General features: G+C 38.2%; 1 protein-coding gene across 3 annotated transcripts in view; it reads right to left on the bottom strand.

Annotated features, from left to right (window-relative positions):
• GINS1 (GINS complex subunit 1) overlaps nt 1-19,198 on the bottom strand; it is a 31,585-nt gene that overhangs the window by 7,256 nt on the left and 5,131 nt on the right. For all 3 annotated transcript variants that reach the window (XR_005526978.1, XM_039224425.1, XM_039224426.1), the window contains exons 3-5: nt 14,333-14,431; nt 13,733-13,823; nt 10,268-10,384 (exon numbers count right to left, since the gene is read on the bottom strand). Coding sequence is in view for 2 of the 3 variants with exons in the window: in XM_039224425.1 (XP_039080356.1) it covers nt 10,268-10,384; nt 13,733-13,823; nt 14,333-14,431 (307 nt within the window). In the remaining variant the exon portion in view is untranslated. The remainder of the gene's footprint in view (nt 1-10,267; nt 10,385-13,732; nt 13,824-14,332; nt 14,432-19,198) is intronic.

The raw sequence follows: 19,198 nt of genomic DNA, 5'->3' as shown, positions 1-19,198 counted from the left end.
ACAAACTGATCCAGGAACAGGAAAGAAGAATTCGAGAGCTCAGCAATACGGTCAAACGCAACAATATCTGTATCATAGGAATCCCAGAAGAGGAAGAGAGAGGGAAAGGTGCTGAAGGAGTCCTGGAACAAATTATAGCAGAGACTTCCCCAACCTGGGGATAAAAGTAAACGTTGAAATACAAGAGGCACAGAGGACTCCCCTCAGATGTAACTTGAGTCGATCTTCTGCATGGCATATCATAGTAAACATGGCAAAATACAAGTACAAAGAGAGAATTTTGAAAGCAGCTAGGGAGAAAAGGGCCCTAACATACAAAGGGAAACCTATCAGAGTGGTGACAGACCTATCTACTGAAACTTGGCAGGCCAGAAAGGAATGGCAGGAGATCTTCAATGAGATGAACAGTAAAAATATGAAGCCAAGAATCCTCTATCCAGCAAGCCTGTCATTCAAAACAGAAGGAGAGATAAAAATCTTTCCAAATAAACAGAAATTGAAAGAATTTGTCACCACTAAGCCAGTCCTACAAGAAATCCAGAGGGGGACGCTCTGAGAGAAGTATTGCAAGGAACGAAGACATCAGAGAAACCACCACAAACATGAACTCCACAAAGGAAACTATGACTCTAAACCCACATATTTCAATAATAACACTGAATGTTAATGGGCTGAATGCTCCAATCAAAAGACATAGGGTTGCAGAATGGATAAAAAACCAAAATCTATCTATATGCTGTCTACAAGAAACTCATTTTACACAGAAGATACCTTCAGATTAAAAGTAAGGGGATGGAGAAATATATATCATGCTATGGGAAATCAAAAGAAAGCCAGAGTTGCTATACTTATATCAGACAAACTGGACTTTAATTAAAGACAGTAACAAGAGATAAAGAAGGGCACTACATAAAAATTACAGGGTCCATCCATCAGGAAGAACTAACTATCATAAATGTCTACGCACCGAAGATGGGAGCACATAAATATCTAAAACAATTAATCACAAACAGAAACAAGCTTATAGATAAGAATGTGCTAATAGCAGGGGACTTTAATACTCCGCTTACAGCAATGGATAGGTCAACCAGACAGAAAATCACTAAAGAAATAATGGACTTGAATGACACATTGGACAAGATGGATCTGACAGATATATTTAGAACTCTACATCCTGAGACCAGGGAATTCACTTTCTTCTGAAGTGTGCATGGCACATTCTCCAAGATAGATCACATACTGGGACATAAAGCAGCCTTCAATAAATATAAAAGAATTGAGATCATACCATGCACACTGTCAGATCATAATACTTTGAAACTTGAAATCAATCACAGGAAGAAGTCTGGAAAACCTCCAAAAACATGGAGGTTAAAGAACACCCTACTAAAGAATGAAAGGGTCAATAAGGCAATTAGAGATGAAATTAAAAAATATATGGAAACAAATGAAAATGAAAACACAACAATTCAAAATCTGTGGGATGCGGCAAAGGCACTCCTAAGAGGAAAGTACATTGCTCTCCAGGCCTATTTCAAGAGATTAGAAAAAGCACAAGTCCAAAATCTAACAGCTCACCTAAAGGAACTAGAGGCAGAGCAACAAGAACACTCTAAACCCAGTAGAAGAAGAGAAATAGTAAAAATTAGATCAGATATACACAACACAGAGACCAAAGAAACAATTGAACAAATCAATGAAACCAAGAGTTGATTTTTGAAAACATAAACAAAATTGACAAACCTCTAGCCAGGCTTCTCAAAGAAAAGAGAGAGCACCCAAATAGACAAAAGCATGAATGAAAATGGACTTATTGAGGGGCGCCTGGGTGGCTCAGTCGGCTAAGCATCCGACTTCGGCTCAGGTCATGATCACATGGTTCGTGGGTTCGAGCTCCACATCAGGCTCTGTGCTGACAACTAGCTCAGAGCCTGGAGCTGCTTCTGATTCTGTGTCTCCTTCTCTCTCTACCCTCCCCTGCTCATGCTGCCTCTCTCTCTCTCTCAGAAATAAATAAAACATTTAAAAAAAAAAAAAAGAAAATGGACTTATTAAAACCAACCACTCAGAAATACAAGCAATTATCAGGGAATATTATGAAAAATTATATGCCAACAAACTGGAAAACTTAGAAGAAATGGACAAATTCCTAAACACACACTCACTACCAAAATTCACTCGGGAGAAATAGAAAATCTGAACAGACCCATAACTAGTGAAGAAATCGAATCAGGTAAAATATCTCCCAACAAGTAAGAGCCCTGGACCTGATGGCTTCCTTGGGGAATTCTACCAGACATTTAAAACAATTAATCCCAATTCTTCTCAAGCTATGCCAAAAATTAGAAATTGAAGGAAAACTCCCAGACTCATTTTATGAAGGCAGCATCACTCTGATTCCCAAGCAAGACAGAGATTCAGAAAAAAAAATAGAACTACAGGCCAATATCCTTGATGAATACGGACGCAAAAATCCTCAGCAAGATCCTTGCAAATCGAATCCAACAGCACATAAAAAGAATCACCCACGAAGATCAAGTGGGATTCATTCCTGGGTTATAGGGCTGGTTCAACATTCGCAAATCAAACAATGTGATACATCACATCAACAAAAGAAAAGATAAAAACCGTATGACCCTGTCGATAGATGCAGAAAAAGCATTTTACAAAATACAGCATCCCTTCTTAATAAAGACCCTCGAGAAAGTCGGGATAGAAGGAACCTACTTAAACATCATAAAAACCATCTATGAGAAACCTTCAGCGAATATCATTCTCAATGGGGAAAGAGTGAGAGCTTTCCCCGAGATCAGGAACACGACAGGGATGTCCACTCTCACCACTGCTGTTTAACATAGTGCTGGAAGTCCTAGCATCAGCCATCAGACAACAAAAGGAAATCAAAGGCATCAGAATTGGCAAAGAGGAAGTCAAACTTTTTTTAGCAGATGACATGATACTCTACATGGAAAATCCGACCCACTCCACCAGAAGCCTACTAGAACTGATCCAAGAATTCAGCCAAGTTGCAGGGTACAAAATCAACGTGCAGAAATCGGTTGCATTCTTATACACCAAGAATGAAGCAACAGAAAGAGAAATCAAGAAACGGATCCCATTCACTTGCACAAAAAACCATAAAATACCTAGGAATAAACCTAATCAAGGATACAAGAGATCTGTATGATGAAAAATATAGAAAATTTATGAAAGAAATTGAAGAAGACACAAAGAAATGGAAAAACATTCCATGCTCATGGATAGGAAGAATAAATATAGTTAAAATGTCATTACCACCCAAAGCAATCTAGACATTCAATGCAATTCCAATCAAAACTGCACCAGCACACTTCTCAAAACTAGAACAAACTCTCCTAAAATTTGTATGGAACCACAAAAGACTCCGAATGACCAAAGTAATACTGAAAAATAAAACCAAAACAGGAGGTATCACCATCTCAGACTTTAGCCTCTACTACAAAGCTGTCATCATCTAGACAGTATGGTATTGGCACAAAAATAGACACATAGACCAATGGAATAGAATTGAGAACTCAGAAGTGCACCAAAGGTATACAGCCAACTAATCTTTGACAAAGCGGGAAAGAGTATCCAATGGAAAAAAGACAGCCTTTTTAACAGATGGCGTTGGGAGAACTGGACAGCAACATGCAGAAGAATGAAACTGGATCATTTTCTCACACCATACACAAAAATAAACTCAAAATGGATAAAGGACCTGAACGTGAGACAGGAAACTATCAACACCCTAGAGGAGAAAGCAGGAAACAACCTCCTTGACCTCCACCGCAGCAACTTCTTACTTGACACATCCCCAAAAGCAAGGGAATCAAGAGCAAAAATAAACTGTTGGGACCTCATCAAGATTAAAAGCTTCTGCACAGCCAAGGAAACAACCCAGAAAATTAATAGGCAACCAACGGAATGGGAAAAGATAGTTGCAAATGACATATCAGATAAAGGGTTAATATCCAGAATCTATAAGGAACTCACCAAACTACACGCCCGAAAAACAAACAACCCAGTGAAGAAATGGGCAGAAGACATGAACAGACACTTCTCCAAAGAGGACATCCAGATGGCCAACAGACACATGAAACGATGCTCAGCATCCCTCCTCATCAGGGAAATACAAATCAAAACCACACTGAGATACCACCTCACGCCAGTCAGAGTGGCTAAAATGAGCAAATCAGAGAACTCTAGATGCTGGCGAGGATGTGGAGAAACGGGCACCCTCCTACACTGTTGGTGGGAATGTAAACTGGTACAGCCCCTCTGGAAAACAGTGTGGAGGTTCCTCAGGAAACTAACAATAGAACTCCCTTATGACCCAGCAATAGCACTGCTAGGAATTTACCCAAGGGATACAGAAATGCTGAGGCATAGGAGCACATGTACCCCAATGTTCATAGCAGCACTCTCCACAATAGCTAAAACATGGAAAGAGCCTAAGTGTCCATCAACAGATGAATGGATCAAGAAGATGTGGTTTATCTATACCATGGAATACTACATGGCAATGAGAAACAATGAAATCTGGCCATGTGTAGCAACATGGATGGACCTTGAGGGTGTTATGCTGAGCGAAATAAGTCAGGCAGAGAAGGAAAGATACCATATGTTTGCAAGTATACGAGGATTAGGAGGAACTTGACGGAGGAACAAGGGGGAGAAGAAGGGGGGAAATGGTGGGGGAAAGGGAGAGAGGCAAACCATGAGAGACTCTTGAATGCTGAGAACAAAGTGAGGACTCATGGGTGTTTGGGGGGGAGGAGGAAGATGGGCATGGAGCCTCCATGCACTTGTGGGGATGAGCTTGGGTGTTATATGGAAACCAATCCGACAATAAACTATTTGTATAAAATAAATTAATTAATTAAATTAAATTAAATGCAAAATAAAAAAAGAAAGAAAGAAAAGAAATACTATTTAAGAAAAATCCCCACCACCACTACCCCTTTTGGTTCTTTAAAGAGACTTTTATTATAGAAAAACTCTTAACATATTCAAAAGTAAAAAGACTAATAATATAATGAAACTTCATCAACTGACACCAACAGTTATCAAGATGTGGCCAAACCTGTTCCCTCACCTACTTCTGGATTACTTTGAAGCAAATCCTGGATACCATTTCATCTATAAATATTTTAGTATCTATTTCTACAAAATAATATTTTTATTTGTTTATAATTTTTAGAGGTTTATTAATTTTATTCTTGTTCACAAAGAATCAGCTTTTGGTTTCACTGAAAATTTTTTTGTTTTAATTTTAGTTCCAGTTAACATACAGTGTTGTATTGGTTTCAGGTGTAAGATTCTTTTTTTAAAAAATCTCAATATCATTATCACATCTTATTAAAAATTTTTTTAAAATGTGTACTTATTTATTTTGAGAGAAAGAGCACAGGCACACATATGCGTGCCTGAAGTGGAGGAGGGGCAGAGAGAGGGAGAGAGAGAATCCTAAGCAGGCTCCCCACTGTCAGCTCAAATCCCTGACAAGGGGCTCATTCCCACCAAGAGTGAGATCATGACCTGAGCCAAGATCAAGAGTCAGATGCTTAATCAACTGATCCATCTATGTGCTCATTAATAATTTTCGTATCATGAAATATCCAGTTTGTATCCAAATTTCCCCATTTGACTCATGAACTTTTTTAAAAGCTGCCATGTTCAAATCAGAATCCAACAAGAGCTACACATTTCACGTCTCCACGTCTTTTAATCTATACAGTTCTTCCCCTTTTCCTTCCTCCTCCTGGCAATTTATTTGTTAAAGTAACTAGGTAGTTTGTTTAGTAATTTCCCAAAAGCTAGATTTTGTTGTGGATCCTTGTGGGGTCACTTAACATGTTCTTCTGTCCCTGAATTTCCTCTAAACTGGAAGTTAGGTGTAGAGGTTGGATTAGATCAGGTTTGATATTCCGGCAAATGATGTTATTAAGCATTTCTTGTAAGACCTCACAAAGCACAAAACATCTGGCTGTTCCTTCCTGGATGTTAAGATTGATCAGTGGGTGTAGGTATTACCTATATTCATCCATATTCATCATTATCATCTCTACTAGCTTTTCACCTACCAGTTTTTAGAAGGTATTTGCCTCCACACATTAGGGCTACAAAATGGCATTAATGTAGTTCTTTTACTTCTGCTGTATTTATTAGCCAGAATTCTATGAAGAAGAAATTCCCCAGGCTACCTGGGTGGCTTACTTGGTAGAACATATAACTCTCGATCTTGGGGTTTAAGTTTGAGCTCCATGTTGGGTACTGAGATTTTTTTTTAATTTAATTTTTTAAAAATGTTTGTTTATTTTTGAGACAGAGCATGAGCAGAGGAGAGGAAGAAAGAAAGAGAAACACAAAATCCAAAGCAGGCTCCAGGTACTGAGCTGTTAGCACAGAGACCAAAGTGGGGCTCGAACTCACAAACCATGAGATCATGACCTGAGCTGAAGTTGGACACTTAACTGACTGAGCCACCCAGGCACTCTGGGTATAGTGATTACTTAAAAAATAAAATCTTAAAAAAAAANAAAAAAAAAAAAAAAAAAAAAAAAAAAAAAAAAAAAAAAAAAAAGGAAGGAAAGAAGGAAGGAAGGAAGGAAGAAAGAAACTTCCCTTGTAAACAATTTGGCGATTTGGCTACCCTGAGGCAGAACTTGTACAGTAAAGGCTGACAGACTGATAGATGACAGAGATGGTTGATCCCATTCTTTTATTTACCACTTTTTTTTAATTTTGAAAAAAATATTTATTTGAGAGAAAGAAAGAGAGTGAGCTGGGTAGGGGCAGAGAGAGAGGGAGACACAGAATTTGAAGCAGGCTCCAGGCTCTGAGCTGTCAGCACAGAGCCTGACACGGGGCTTGAACACATAACCGTGAGATCACGACCTGAGGCAAAGTCAGAAGGTTAACCTACTGAAACACCCAGACGCCCCTATTTACCACTTTTCAAAATGAGCTGAATCCCTCATATTCTCTAAAGGGGAACAAAAAGATGTTATTTTTCAAATTACTGTTATTGTTATTCGATATCATCATGCTTCTAACATAACTGATGTGATGCAATTCACTGAAGTTAGTAATTTTGAGGCTCAGATTATTCCTTCTTTGGCCAATGAGAGCACCTTTAAATTGGCTCCCATGGTTTTAGCACTCCCCTTGGAATCCTTGATACACTCTGCTTTCTATGAAGACAAAGTATTCCATGTGCAGCTTGTGCTTTTATGTAAGACCCTGGAATCAGCCTTTCCTGCCTTCCTCCCACCCTGCACCTCCCCCCATTAAGTCTGGTTTCCTTTAGTGGGAAACGGCACTTAGACTCCAGAATTTAGATGTTCATTGCACTGGGTTGGTTGTTGTTTTTAGGTCTTTCCAGTGCACAGACCTAAGAAACACTTTTTTAAAAACAGAGATAATTCAAAATGAGTCCATGCTGATATTTCAAACCCCAGTTTGGCAATACAAAATTTTCACTTAATTTTTTCATTTTAATATTTGTTTCTCTTTTTTCTTATTTTGAAAATCTTCTCTTTGACCTCAGCTGCAGCAATTTCTTGCTCAACACGTCTCCAAATGCAAGGTTGAAATAAAAGCAAAATTGAACTATTGGGACAACATCAAGATAAAAAGCTTCTGCACCACAAAGGAAACAATCAACAAAGCTAAAAGGCAACCAACAAAATGGGAGAAGGTACTTGCAAATGACATATCAGATAAAGGGTTATTATCCTAAATCTATAAAGAACTTAACCAAACTCAACGCCTGAGAAATAAACAACCCAGTGAAGAAATGGGCAAAAGACATGAATAGACATTTTTCCAAAGAAGAAAAGCTTAGACATCATTCCAGATGTCTAACAGACACATGAATAGATGCTCAACATCACTCAATATCAGGGAAACACAACTGATCATCTAGGTGATGGTCAAAATCAAAACCACACTGAGATACCACCTCACACCAGTCAGAGTGGCTAAAATTCACAGTTCAGGAAACAACAGATGCTGGCAAGGATGTGGAGAAATGGGAACCCTCTTGTATTGTTGGTAGGAATGCAAACTAGTATAGCTTTCTGGAAAACAGTATGGAGGTTCCTCAAAAAATTAAAAATAGAACTATCCTATAACCCAGCAATTGCACTAACTAGGATTATCCAAAGGATACAGGAGTGCTGATTCATAGGGAAACATGTATCCCAATGTTTACAGCAGTGCTTTCGACAAAAGCCAAATTATGGAAAAAGCTCAAATGTCCATATGTCCATCAATTGATAGAAGATGTAGTTTACATATATAACGGAATACTACTTGGCAATGAGAAAGAATAAAATCCTGCCATTTGCATCAATGTGGATGGAACTGAATGGTATTATGCAAAGTGAAATAAGTCAATCAGAGAAAGACAGATGTATGTTTTCACTCATATGTGGAACCTGAAAAATTTACCAGAAGACCATGGGGGAAAATAGTTTCAGAGAGGGAGGCAAACCATAAGAGACTCTTAAATACAGAGAACAAACTGAGGGTTTGAGGGAGGGAGGTGGAGGAGAGGGAAAATGGGTAATGGGCATTGAGGAGGGCATGAGCTGGGAAAAACACTCGGTATTGTATGTAAGCAATGAATCATGGGAATTTATTATCCTCGAAACCAAGAGCACACTGTATACACTGTATGTTAACTTGACAATAAATTATATTAAAAAAATAAAAAGAAAAGAAACTAATAAAAGAAAAGAAAGAAGAAAATTTTAGCTATTGGTGCCATTACTTTTTTGCTTGGTTATGTCAATATATAAACTGTTTCAAAAGAACAGTAATGCATTACTAATAAAAATTTCTTTGTAATTCTTTTCATCTTTTTTTTAATGTTTATTTTAGAGAGAGAGAGAATGACACAGCACAAGCAGGGAAGGGGCAAAGAGAGAGAGGGAGACACAGAATCCTAAGCAGGCTCCAGACTCTGAGCTATCAGCAGAGAGCCCAACAGGGGGCTTGAACCCATGAACCATGATATCATGAACTGAGCTGAAGTTGGATGCTTAACTGACTGAGTCACCCAGGTGCCCCAGTTTTTTAAAAATAATGGTTCTAGGGGCGCCTGGGTGGCTTAGTCGGTTAAGCGTCCAACTTTCGCTTAGGTCATGATCTCGCGGTTCGTGGGTTCGAGCCCCGCATCGGGCTCTGTGCTGATTGCCAGCTCAGAGCCTGTTTCGGATTCTGTGACTCCCTCTCTCTCTGACCCTCCCTTGCTCACACTGTCTCTCTCTCTCTCCTAGAAATAAATTAAAATTTAAAAAAAAATTAATGGTTCTAAAACTGAGGACTGATGAGGTGGGGGGGAGGGGTAGGGAGGTAATGGGCATGGACGAAGGCAGTTGTGGGGATGAGTACTGGGTGTTATATGGAAACCAACTTGACAATAAACTATTTAAGAAATAAATAAATAAATAAATAAAAATAATGGTTCTAAAAATTTTTTTAATGCTTTCATCTTTTTTTTTTTTTAATGTTTATTTTTGAGAGAGAGAGAGAAAATGCACATGCACTTGCATGCACCATGCAGGAAAGGGACAGAGAGAGGAAGACAGAATATCAGAAGCTAACAGCACAGAACCAATGCAGAGCTCAAACTTGTGAACTGTGAGATCATGACCTGAGCCAAAGTCCAAAGCATAACTGATTGAGCCACCCAGGCACTCCTGTAATTCTTTTCATCCTTAGAACACATACACTGGGGGAGTGCTTGGGTGACTGAGATAATCAGTTAAGTGTCTGACTCTTGATTTTGGTTCAGGTCATGATCTCACAGTTCATGAGATTGAGTCCTGCATTGGGCTCTATGCTGGCAGGTATGGAGCCTGCTAAAGACTCTCTCTCAAAATAAATAAACTTTTAAAAAAACACTAAAATATTCCTGTTTGACTAATCTACCAACTTGAAACACAGGTTCATTTGTTTTGTTCTGTTTTCAAAATCTGTAGGTTGGTTTTCTACTTTAATTTTTTAATATGTAAAACATTTATATGTTTCCAAAGTTAACATTCTGAAAATAGGTATGTTCAGAAAGTTTTCACTATTCTACTGTATTTCCACCATCCCCCTACAGGTAACATTTTCGGTTTGGTTTCCCTTCTGTTTTCATTTAAATTAATAAATATTCATATACACCCCTCTTCTTAGATAAAAGTCAGCATAATCTATTCATTAAAGAAAAATCCATTTTAAAAGATATACTTACTTCTATATATAGGCTTTTTGGAGGTTTCATATCTTGTGTGATGTCCAAACCTCCATCTCCTCCTAGTGACCTCATATAAATCGCAAGAGACTTTTTATAATGATTGAACCACTCCATCTGCAAACATAGAGATGGTCATTTGACAAATTTATAAGAAAAGAAACCTGCAAAAACTGTCTGTTCATCCTTTTATAAATAGCACATTTCCCCACGTGGATCATTAGTGACAATTCATTATTTAAAATACAAGTATTACTGACTGCCTGCTGTGAACCAGGACCTGTTCTGGGTATTTAGGATGGATCATTTAACAAAATGAACAAAAATCTCCTTTCTCACAGAACTTATATGCCAGCATACTTAATCAGAGACCTAAGGAACATTCTACCAGAAGCAGAACCATGAAAAATATACCATTTCAGAAATATGATCTCTCCAAATTGCATTGATGGTTTTTCTGAAAACTATAAAACCCTGCTGAGAAAAATACCCAAGTGTCTATCACTGATGAGTAGATATGTATATCTGCACAACAGAATATTACGCAGCCATACATCAGAGTTCTGATAGTGTCAGCACACAGATAACCTTAAAAACGTGGTAACTGAAAGGCACAAAAGGCCACCTATTACGTGATTCCACTTATATGAAAAGTCCATAGTAGGCAAATCTATAGAGAAAGATTAGTAATCTCCAGGGGCTGGGAAGAGGGGAGAGGACATGAAATAATGGATACACAGTTTCTTTTGGGGGTAATGAAAATGTCCTGGAATTAGATGGTGATAGTAGATTCACAACTCTGAATGTACTAAGAAACATTGAATTGTATACTTTAAAAGAGTAAACTTTATGGTATGTAAATTATACCTCAGTAAATCTGTTAATTTTTTCATTGTTAAAACATATTAAAGACCTAAATATATGGAGGGATTACCACATTCACGATTCAGTATTATAAAATCAACTCATTTAGGTATTTAATTCATTCTCAATCAAAATCTCATTAAAAAAAAAGAACCTGACAAATTGAATCTAAAATTTACATGGAAATTCAAAGGGTCCAAAACAGTTGAGACATTTGAAAAAGAAGAACAAGATGGGAATGCTTGCTCAAGACTTATTATAAAGCTAAATACAGAATTCGTGTAAGGACAAATAGATTAAAAGAACACAAGAGAAAAGTCTCTTATCCCAAATCCCCAGATATTCTGACACTCACTTTATGAAAAAAGTGGTACCATGCACAGAGCAATGGGGAAAGGAGATCCTCCTTTCCAATTACATGGTGCTGGGTCATCTCAGTATCTATATTCAAAATGAAAGCTGACTTTTAACATTATATACAAAATTCAATGCCACTACTGTAGATGTCCTTGTGAAAGGTAAAACAATACAGCTCTGAAGAGAGTACATAAACAGCTTCATAACCCTTATTAGAAAGTGTGTGTGTGTGTGTGTGTGTGTGTGTATGCGTGTGTGTGTACACATGCATGCACCCTCAGGTTCAGTAATGCACCTGAATGACTCACAAAACTATAGAAAGCACTACACTTATAATCACAAGCACTACACTTATAATCACAATTTTACCACAGCTGAAGGGATAACAATCAGAACCAGCCAAAGGAAGAAAACAGAGTGATTTCTGGGAGGGTACTACAGGGGCCAAGGGTAGGTCACCCTAAAATGGGCCACTTTGGCATGAAGACTATTTTGAGTTAAAAAGCAACTAAAACCCAGCAGATTCAGGGGTGCCTGGGTGGCTTAGTTGGTTAAGAGTCTGGACTTCAGCTCAGGTCATGATCTCACAGTTCCTGAGTTCAAGCCCCACACTGGGCTCTATGCTGACAGCTCAGAGCCTGGAGCCTGCTTTGGATTCCGTGTTTCCCACTCTCTCTACTCCTCCCTTGTTCATGCTCTGTCTCTCTCTCAAAAATAAACATTAAAAATTTTTTTTCAAAAAAAGAAAAAACACAAAAACCCAGCAGATCAGGAAAAGCTCTTTACCTCCCCTACAACCACCTTAAAAAAAGTCTGGATAGAGGACCTGCTCTAGGAAGAGAGCTATCACCACAGACAACTATCTTATGCTGTGAACAAGGTACGGTAGACAAGGAAGAACTTAGGAAGGACATTTTGATGCAAGTCCTCTCTTTGTCTCATTGTTTCTGTGGGCCCAACAAAAATCTGTTTACTAAACATCTGTTCTTTTTCATTCTTCCTGAGGATTACATTCTTTACCTTTGAAGTCCTAAACCCCTAACCCTTGTGATGCCTGGTTGGCTCAACCAGTAGAGCATGTGACTCTTGATCTCAAAGTCTTGAGTTCAAGACCCACACTAGGCACAGACCTTACTTTAAAAAACACACACACACATATAACCTCATTTTGCCTGTCTTTGGAATTTCCATGTCTGTGTGGATTCCCTGCATTTATGAAGTTAAATTTGATTTTCTCTTGTTAATCTGTCTCAAGTTAATTTGACTCAGTCCAGCTAGAAGGACCTTGAAGAGGACAGGACATTCTTACTCCCTCAGAGTGAGCAAAGCTCTAGTGTCCTATCCCTACAGAATCATGAAACATCACACTCCTGGCACAATGATGTGTAACAGTACACACAAAGCACTATCAACCAGGGAGGCTCATACAAGCTTTGGTGTCCAGAATTTTTACTGGGGTTTCATTACATAAGCACCATTGCTTGAATTACTACCCATGTGACAGAGCTCCATCTCTTAACTCCCCTCTTCTCTCTGGAAGTTGTACTGACATCAAGAGATTCAAAGTCCCAAACCAAAGGAGACAGTAGGAACTCTGAATTTGTAGCCAGTTAGAGGGTGGCCCTCGAAACACCCAAAACCTGTGGCAAGTGTCTGCAAAGGGCAGTCTTAGACCGTCATATTCAGTCTAACTCTGTGCAGTTAGTGTCAAAAGCCACTGCAAACCTGCTAAAGGTATATCATCTTCATTTTGTAAATGAGGGAATTCAGGCATACAGAAAACTCAAGTAACTTGTCCAACATTAGACAGTGAGAGAGACAATGTCTGGACTCAAGTTTACTTGACTCTAGTCCCATGTCCTTAAATGCTGGGCTAGCTCTGTGTCTTAGTGACTGGACAAATAAAGAGTATTCACGTTGACCAGGAAAGTGCATGTGCATGTGGTACACATGCACGCACACATGCACGCACACACCTAAATAAAAATGCCAGTTTTTTAATCCTACTGATGTATCACTAATAAGTAACATAATGGGACCTTTTACTTTGTCAATAACAGAGGTTTCCACATAGCATTTAGAATTACTCCCACCATTCTCATCATAGTATATACCAAATAAATACAAGCTAAAAACTGCTGAAAACCAGATGTTAAACACAAAGAGAAATACTGTAATATCACAGGACAATGCCAGATCCAGCATCTTCCAGACTCAGAAACGTGAACAACAGTGCTAACTCACTTCTTCAGCAGACATGTGAAATCGTAAAGCATTTGGCAAGATGCTGCCATACTCCCACCTGAGTGCTCTGATCCGAAGCAGTCGATCATACCTAGGACAAGAAGAAGATATGAGACCACATAAGTGTAAGAAGACAACTTTGGGACAATAGGGATACACAAATATGGACAGGATAGGTGTGGTGAAGTCTTCTTCATTTCTCAATGTTTCAGAAAGGCACAGTGGTCAGGTGAAAAAAGTTCCAAAAAAGATCTTATTTCTTAGAGATGGATACTAAAATATTTAGTGGTAAAATGCCATGATGTTCTAGATTAATTTAGCATAAATAAAACAAGATGAAGCAGATATGGAAAAATGTTAAAAACTGTTAAACCTAGATGATGGCTCCCAAGGGGTAAGCTCATAATATTCTCCCTAGTTTTATGAATACTGCATTTTTCATGATAAAACAAATAATGGAAAAAAGACAAGTATTTAGAATGCTTACACAGGAAAAACAAATCTAAGAATTTGTTATACATTCAAAATGGTTAATTAGGAAACCACATGCAAAGCCCTCCATTGTTCCCTGCTACCCCAAGCAAAAACTGAGGAGCTTACAGGTATGCTACGGTACAGCGTCGATTTCTTAACAAGGAACAGTGTCGAAATTTGATGGTTGGTATCAAATCACTTTGTCCACCTGACTTCACTTCATTCCTGGTAAGAACATTTAAAGAAAAAAAGAACATTAAAAATAAAGAAAAAGAAAAGAACAAAGGTGTATATTTTAGCATAAGTAACATTTTCAAAGCCAACAAAGAAAGGATTTCCATGTTTGTTTTTGCCCATTTATGTAATAATGCAGTTAATGTAATCAAATAGTACCTGCCTCCACATCAGAGCTTTTATTATGTTAAAAGAAAAAAGCCAAAGTGAACTAATTAAGATCAGAATATCCGCATTTAACAATTTGGTATTTTACATTTTTGCACACTGATTAATCTCCATTATTTTCAAAGGACACGGTGTTAATTCACCTTCTGGAATTCCTTTATCGTGCTAGGATAAAAGACAAATCTAAACATTATGGTTCAGAAGATTATGGTCTTTTATCACGTTTTTTTATTTTAAAAGGAACTACTCTTCCAAATGCTTGTAATAAAGTGAGTTAAAATGGAGTCAAAATGGTCCTTCACTCATCCCACAAATATTTATTGATCTTCAACTATGTGCGTGTCCTATACTGCAGTGTTCTGCAGAGAAGGAAAAATTTTGGTTTTACCCTATAAAATTTACATCCCCTTAGATATTAGACAAGTATCACATTTAAAAACCAGATGTACAATTAATTAATGGGCACAGAGTTTCAGTATTACAGGATGAGGGTTATGAGGATGGATGGTGTGGATAGCTGTGTAACACTATGCACATATTTACTACTACTGAATTGTGCACTAAAATGGTTAAGATGGCAAACTCTGTTATTTGTATTTTACCATTAAAAAACAGGAAAAAAAAAACCCGAGAGGGAAGTATATAACAAAATTAAGAGGGAAGTATGTACTAATCCAGACCTTCCTAAAGACGGAAAAAAATGTCTCAAATACACAACCTAACCTCACACCTAAAGGAGATGGATAAAGAACAGCAAATAAAACCCAAAACTAGCAGAAGAGAAATAATAAAGATTAGAGCAGAAATCCATGATCTCAAAATAAAAAAAACAATAGAACAGATCAATGAAACCAGGAGCTAGTTCTTTTAAAGAATTAACAAAATTGATAAACCCATAGCTAGATTTATCAAAAAGAAAAAGGACCCAAGTAAATCATAAATGAAAGAGGAGAGATCACAACTAACACTGCAGAGGTACAAACATTAATAAGAGAATATTATGCACAATTATATGCCAACAAATTGGGCAATCTGGAAAAAATGGGCAAATTCCTAGAAACATATAAATTACCAAAACTGAAAAAGGAAAAAATAGAACATTTGAACAGACCCATACCCAGTAAAGAAATTGAATCCAACAAACAAGAGTCCAGGACTGGATGGCTTTCCAGGGGAATTCTAACAGACATTTAAAGAACATTGATTCTACCATTTATTCTCTTGAAGCTGCTCCAAAAAAAAGAGGTGGAAGGAGAACTTCCAAACTCATTCTATGAGGCCAGCATTACACTGATTTCAAAACGAGACAAAAAGAGAGAACTACTGACCAATTTCTCTGATGAACATGGATGCAAAACCAAGATACTAGCAAACCAAATCCAATAATACATTAAAAGAATTATTCATCACAATCAAGTAGGGTTTATTCCTGGGCTGCAGGACTGGTTCAAGATCCACTAAAAAATGAATGTGATACAGCACATTAATAAAAGAAAGGATAGGGGCGCCTGGGTGGCTTAGTTGGTTAAGCGTCCTACTTTCACTTAGGTCATGATCTTGCGGTTCGTGGGTTCGAGCCCCGCATCAGGCTCTGTGCCGACTGCCAGCTCGGAGCCTGGAGCCTGTTTCAGTCTGTGACTCCCTCTCACTCTGACCCTCCCCTGCTCATGCTGTCTCTCTCTCTCCTAGAAATAAATAAAACATTTAAAAAAATAAATAAAATAAAATAAAAGAAAGGATAAGAATCACATGATCCTCTCTATAGATACAGAAAATGCATTTGACAAAATACAGCATCCTTTCTTTTTTTTCTTTTTTTTAAATGTTTTATTTATTTATTTCTAGGAGAGAGAGAGAGAGACAGCGTGAGCAGGGGAGGGTCAGAGAGAGAGGGAGTCACAGACTGAAACAGGCTCCAGGCTCTGAGCTGGCAGTCAGCACAGAGTCCGACGCGGGGCTCGAACCCACGAACCGCGAGATCATGACCCAAGCGAAAGTCGGACGCTTAACCGACTAAGCCACCCAGGCGCCCCACATCCTTTCTTGATAAATACCCTCGTGAAAGTAGGGACAGAGGAATCATACTTCAAGATCATAAAGTTCATATACAAAAGACCCACAGCTAATACCATCCTCAATAGGGGAAAACAGAGCTTTCCTCCTAAGGTTAGGAACATGACAGGAATGTACACTCTCACCACTGTTGTTCAATAAAAGTGTTGGGAGGCCTAGACTTAGCAATCAGACAACAGAAAGAAATAAAAGGCATCCAAATCAGTAAGGAAGAAGTCAAACTATCAGTCTTCACAGATAACATGATAATGTACGCAAAAAACCTGAAAGACTCTATCAGAAAACTGCTAGAACTGATCCATGAATTCAGCAACGTCACAGGGTATAAAATTAATGTACAGAAATCAGTTGCATTTCTATACACCAATAATGAAGCAGCAGAAAGAGAAATCAAGAAATCAATCCCATTTACAATTGCACCAAAACCCATAAAATATCTAGAAATAAATCTAACCAAAGAGGAAAAAGACCTGTACACTGAAAGTTATAGAAAGCTTATGAAAGAAAATGAAGAGGACACAAAGAAATGGAAAAAAACAAAACAAAACATTTCATGCTCATGGTTTGGAAGAACAAATACTGTTAAAATGTGCATACTACCCAAAGCAAACTGCATATTCAATGCAATCCCTATCAAAACAACACCAGCATTCTTCACAATGCTAGAAGAAACAATCCTAAAATTTGTATGGAACCAGAAAAGACCTCAAGTAGCCAAAGTAATGTTGAAAAAACCAAAGCTGGAGGCATCACAATCCCAGACTTCAAGCTGTGTTACAGAACTGCAATCATCAAGACATCATGATACTGGCACAAAAACAGACACTCAGATCAATGGAACAGGATAGAGAACCCAGAGATAGATCCACAAATGTATGGCCAACTAATCTTCAACAAAGCAGGAAAGAATATCAAGTGGAAAAAAGACACTCTTCAGCAAATGGTGCTGGGAAAACTGGACAGTGACAAGCAGACAAATGAACTGGACCACTTTCTTACATCATACACAAAAATAAACTCAAAATGGATGAAAGATCTAAATGTAGAATAGGAAACCATCAAAATCCTAGAGGAGAAAACAGGCAACAATCTCTTTGACCTTGGCCACAGCAACTTCTTACTAGACATGTCTCCAGAGGCAAGGGAAACAAACAAACAAAAAAATGAACTACTCAGACCTCATCAAGATAAAAGTCTTCTGCACAGCAAAGGAAATAACTAACAAAACAAAAAGGCAGCGGATGGAATGGGAGAAGGTATTTGCAAATGACGTATCAGATAAATGGTTAGTTCCCAAAATGTATAAAGAATATATCAAAATAGGGGCGCCTAAGTGGCTCAGTCAGTTAAGCATCCAACTCTCAGTTTTGGCTCAGGTCATGATCTCACATTTTGTGAGTTCGAGCCCCACATCAGGCTCAAAGCTGACAGTGAGGAGTCTGTTTGGGATTCCCTCTTCCTCTCTCTCTGCCCCTCACTTGCTCAGTCACTCTGTCTCTCTCAAAATGAATAAGTAAACTGAAAAAAAAAATTTTTTTTTAATTTTTTTTTAATGTTTTATTTATTTCTAGGAGAGAGAGAGAGAGACAGCGTGAGCAGGGGAGGGTCAGAGAGAGAGGGAGTCATAGACTGAAACAGGCTCCAGGCTCCGAGCTGGCAGTCAGCACAGAGCCCGACGCGGGGCTCGAACCCACGAACCGCGAGATCATGACCTAAGCGAAAGTCGGACGCTTAACCGACTAAGCCACCCAGGCGCCCCTGAAAAAAAATTTTTTAATTAAAAAAATAAAGAACATATCAAACTCAACACCCAAAAGCAAATAATCCAGTGAAGAAATGGGCAGAAGACATGAATAGAAAGACACCCTTATGGCAAACAGACACATGAAAAGATGCTCAACATCACTCATCAGGGAAATACAAATCAAAACCACAATGAGGTACCAACTCACACCTGTCAGAATTGCTAAAATGAACAAATCAGGAAAACAACAGATACTGGTGAGGATGCAGAGAAATAGGAACACTTTTGCACTGCCTGATGGGAATGCAAACTGGTACAGCCACTCTGGACAACAATAGGGAGGTTCCTCAAAAAATTAAAAATAGAACTACCCTACAAACCCAGCAATTGTACTACTAGATATTTATCTAAAGAATAGAAAAATGCTGATTCAAAGGGGCATATGTGCCTCAATGTTTATAGCAGCACTATCAACAATAGCCAAATTATGGAAAGAGCCCAAATGTACACACACACACACACACACACACACACACACACACACTGGAATATTATTCAGGAATCAAAAGGAATGAAGTCTTACTACTTGCAACAACATGGATGGAGCTGGAATGTATTATGCTAAGTGAAAAAAGTCAGTCAGAAAGATAAATATCATATGACTTCACTCAAATGTGGAATTTAAGAAACAAAACAGATGAGGGGCGCCTGAGTGGCTTAGTCGGTTAAGCGTCCGACTTTCGCTTGGGTCATGATCTCGCAGTTCATGGGCT

The sequence above is a fragment of the Hyaena hyaena genome, unplaced genomic scaffold (genome assembly GCF_003009895.1).
Source record: "Hyaena hyaena isolate Hyena2069 unplaced genomic scaffold, ASM300989v1 scaffold_1648, whole genome shotgun sequence".
Taxonomy (NCBI): Eukaryota; Metazoa; Chordata; class Mammalia; order Carnivora; family Hyaenidae; genus Hyaena; species Hyaena hyaena.
This window is presented reverse-complemented; position numbering and strand designations above follow the sequence as displayed.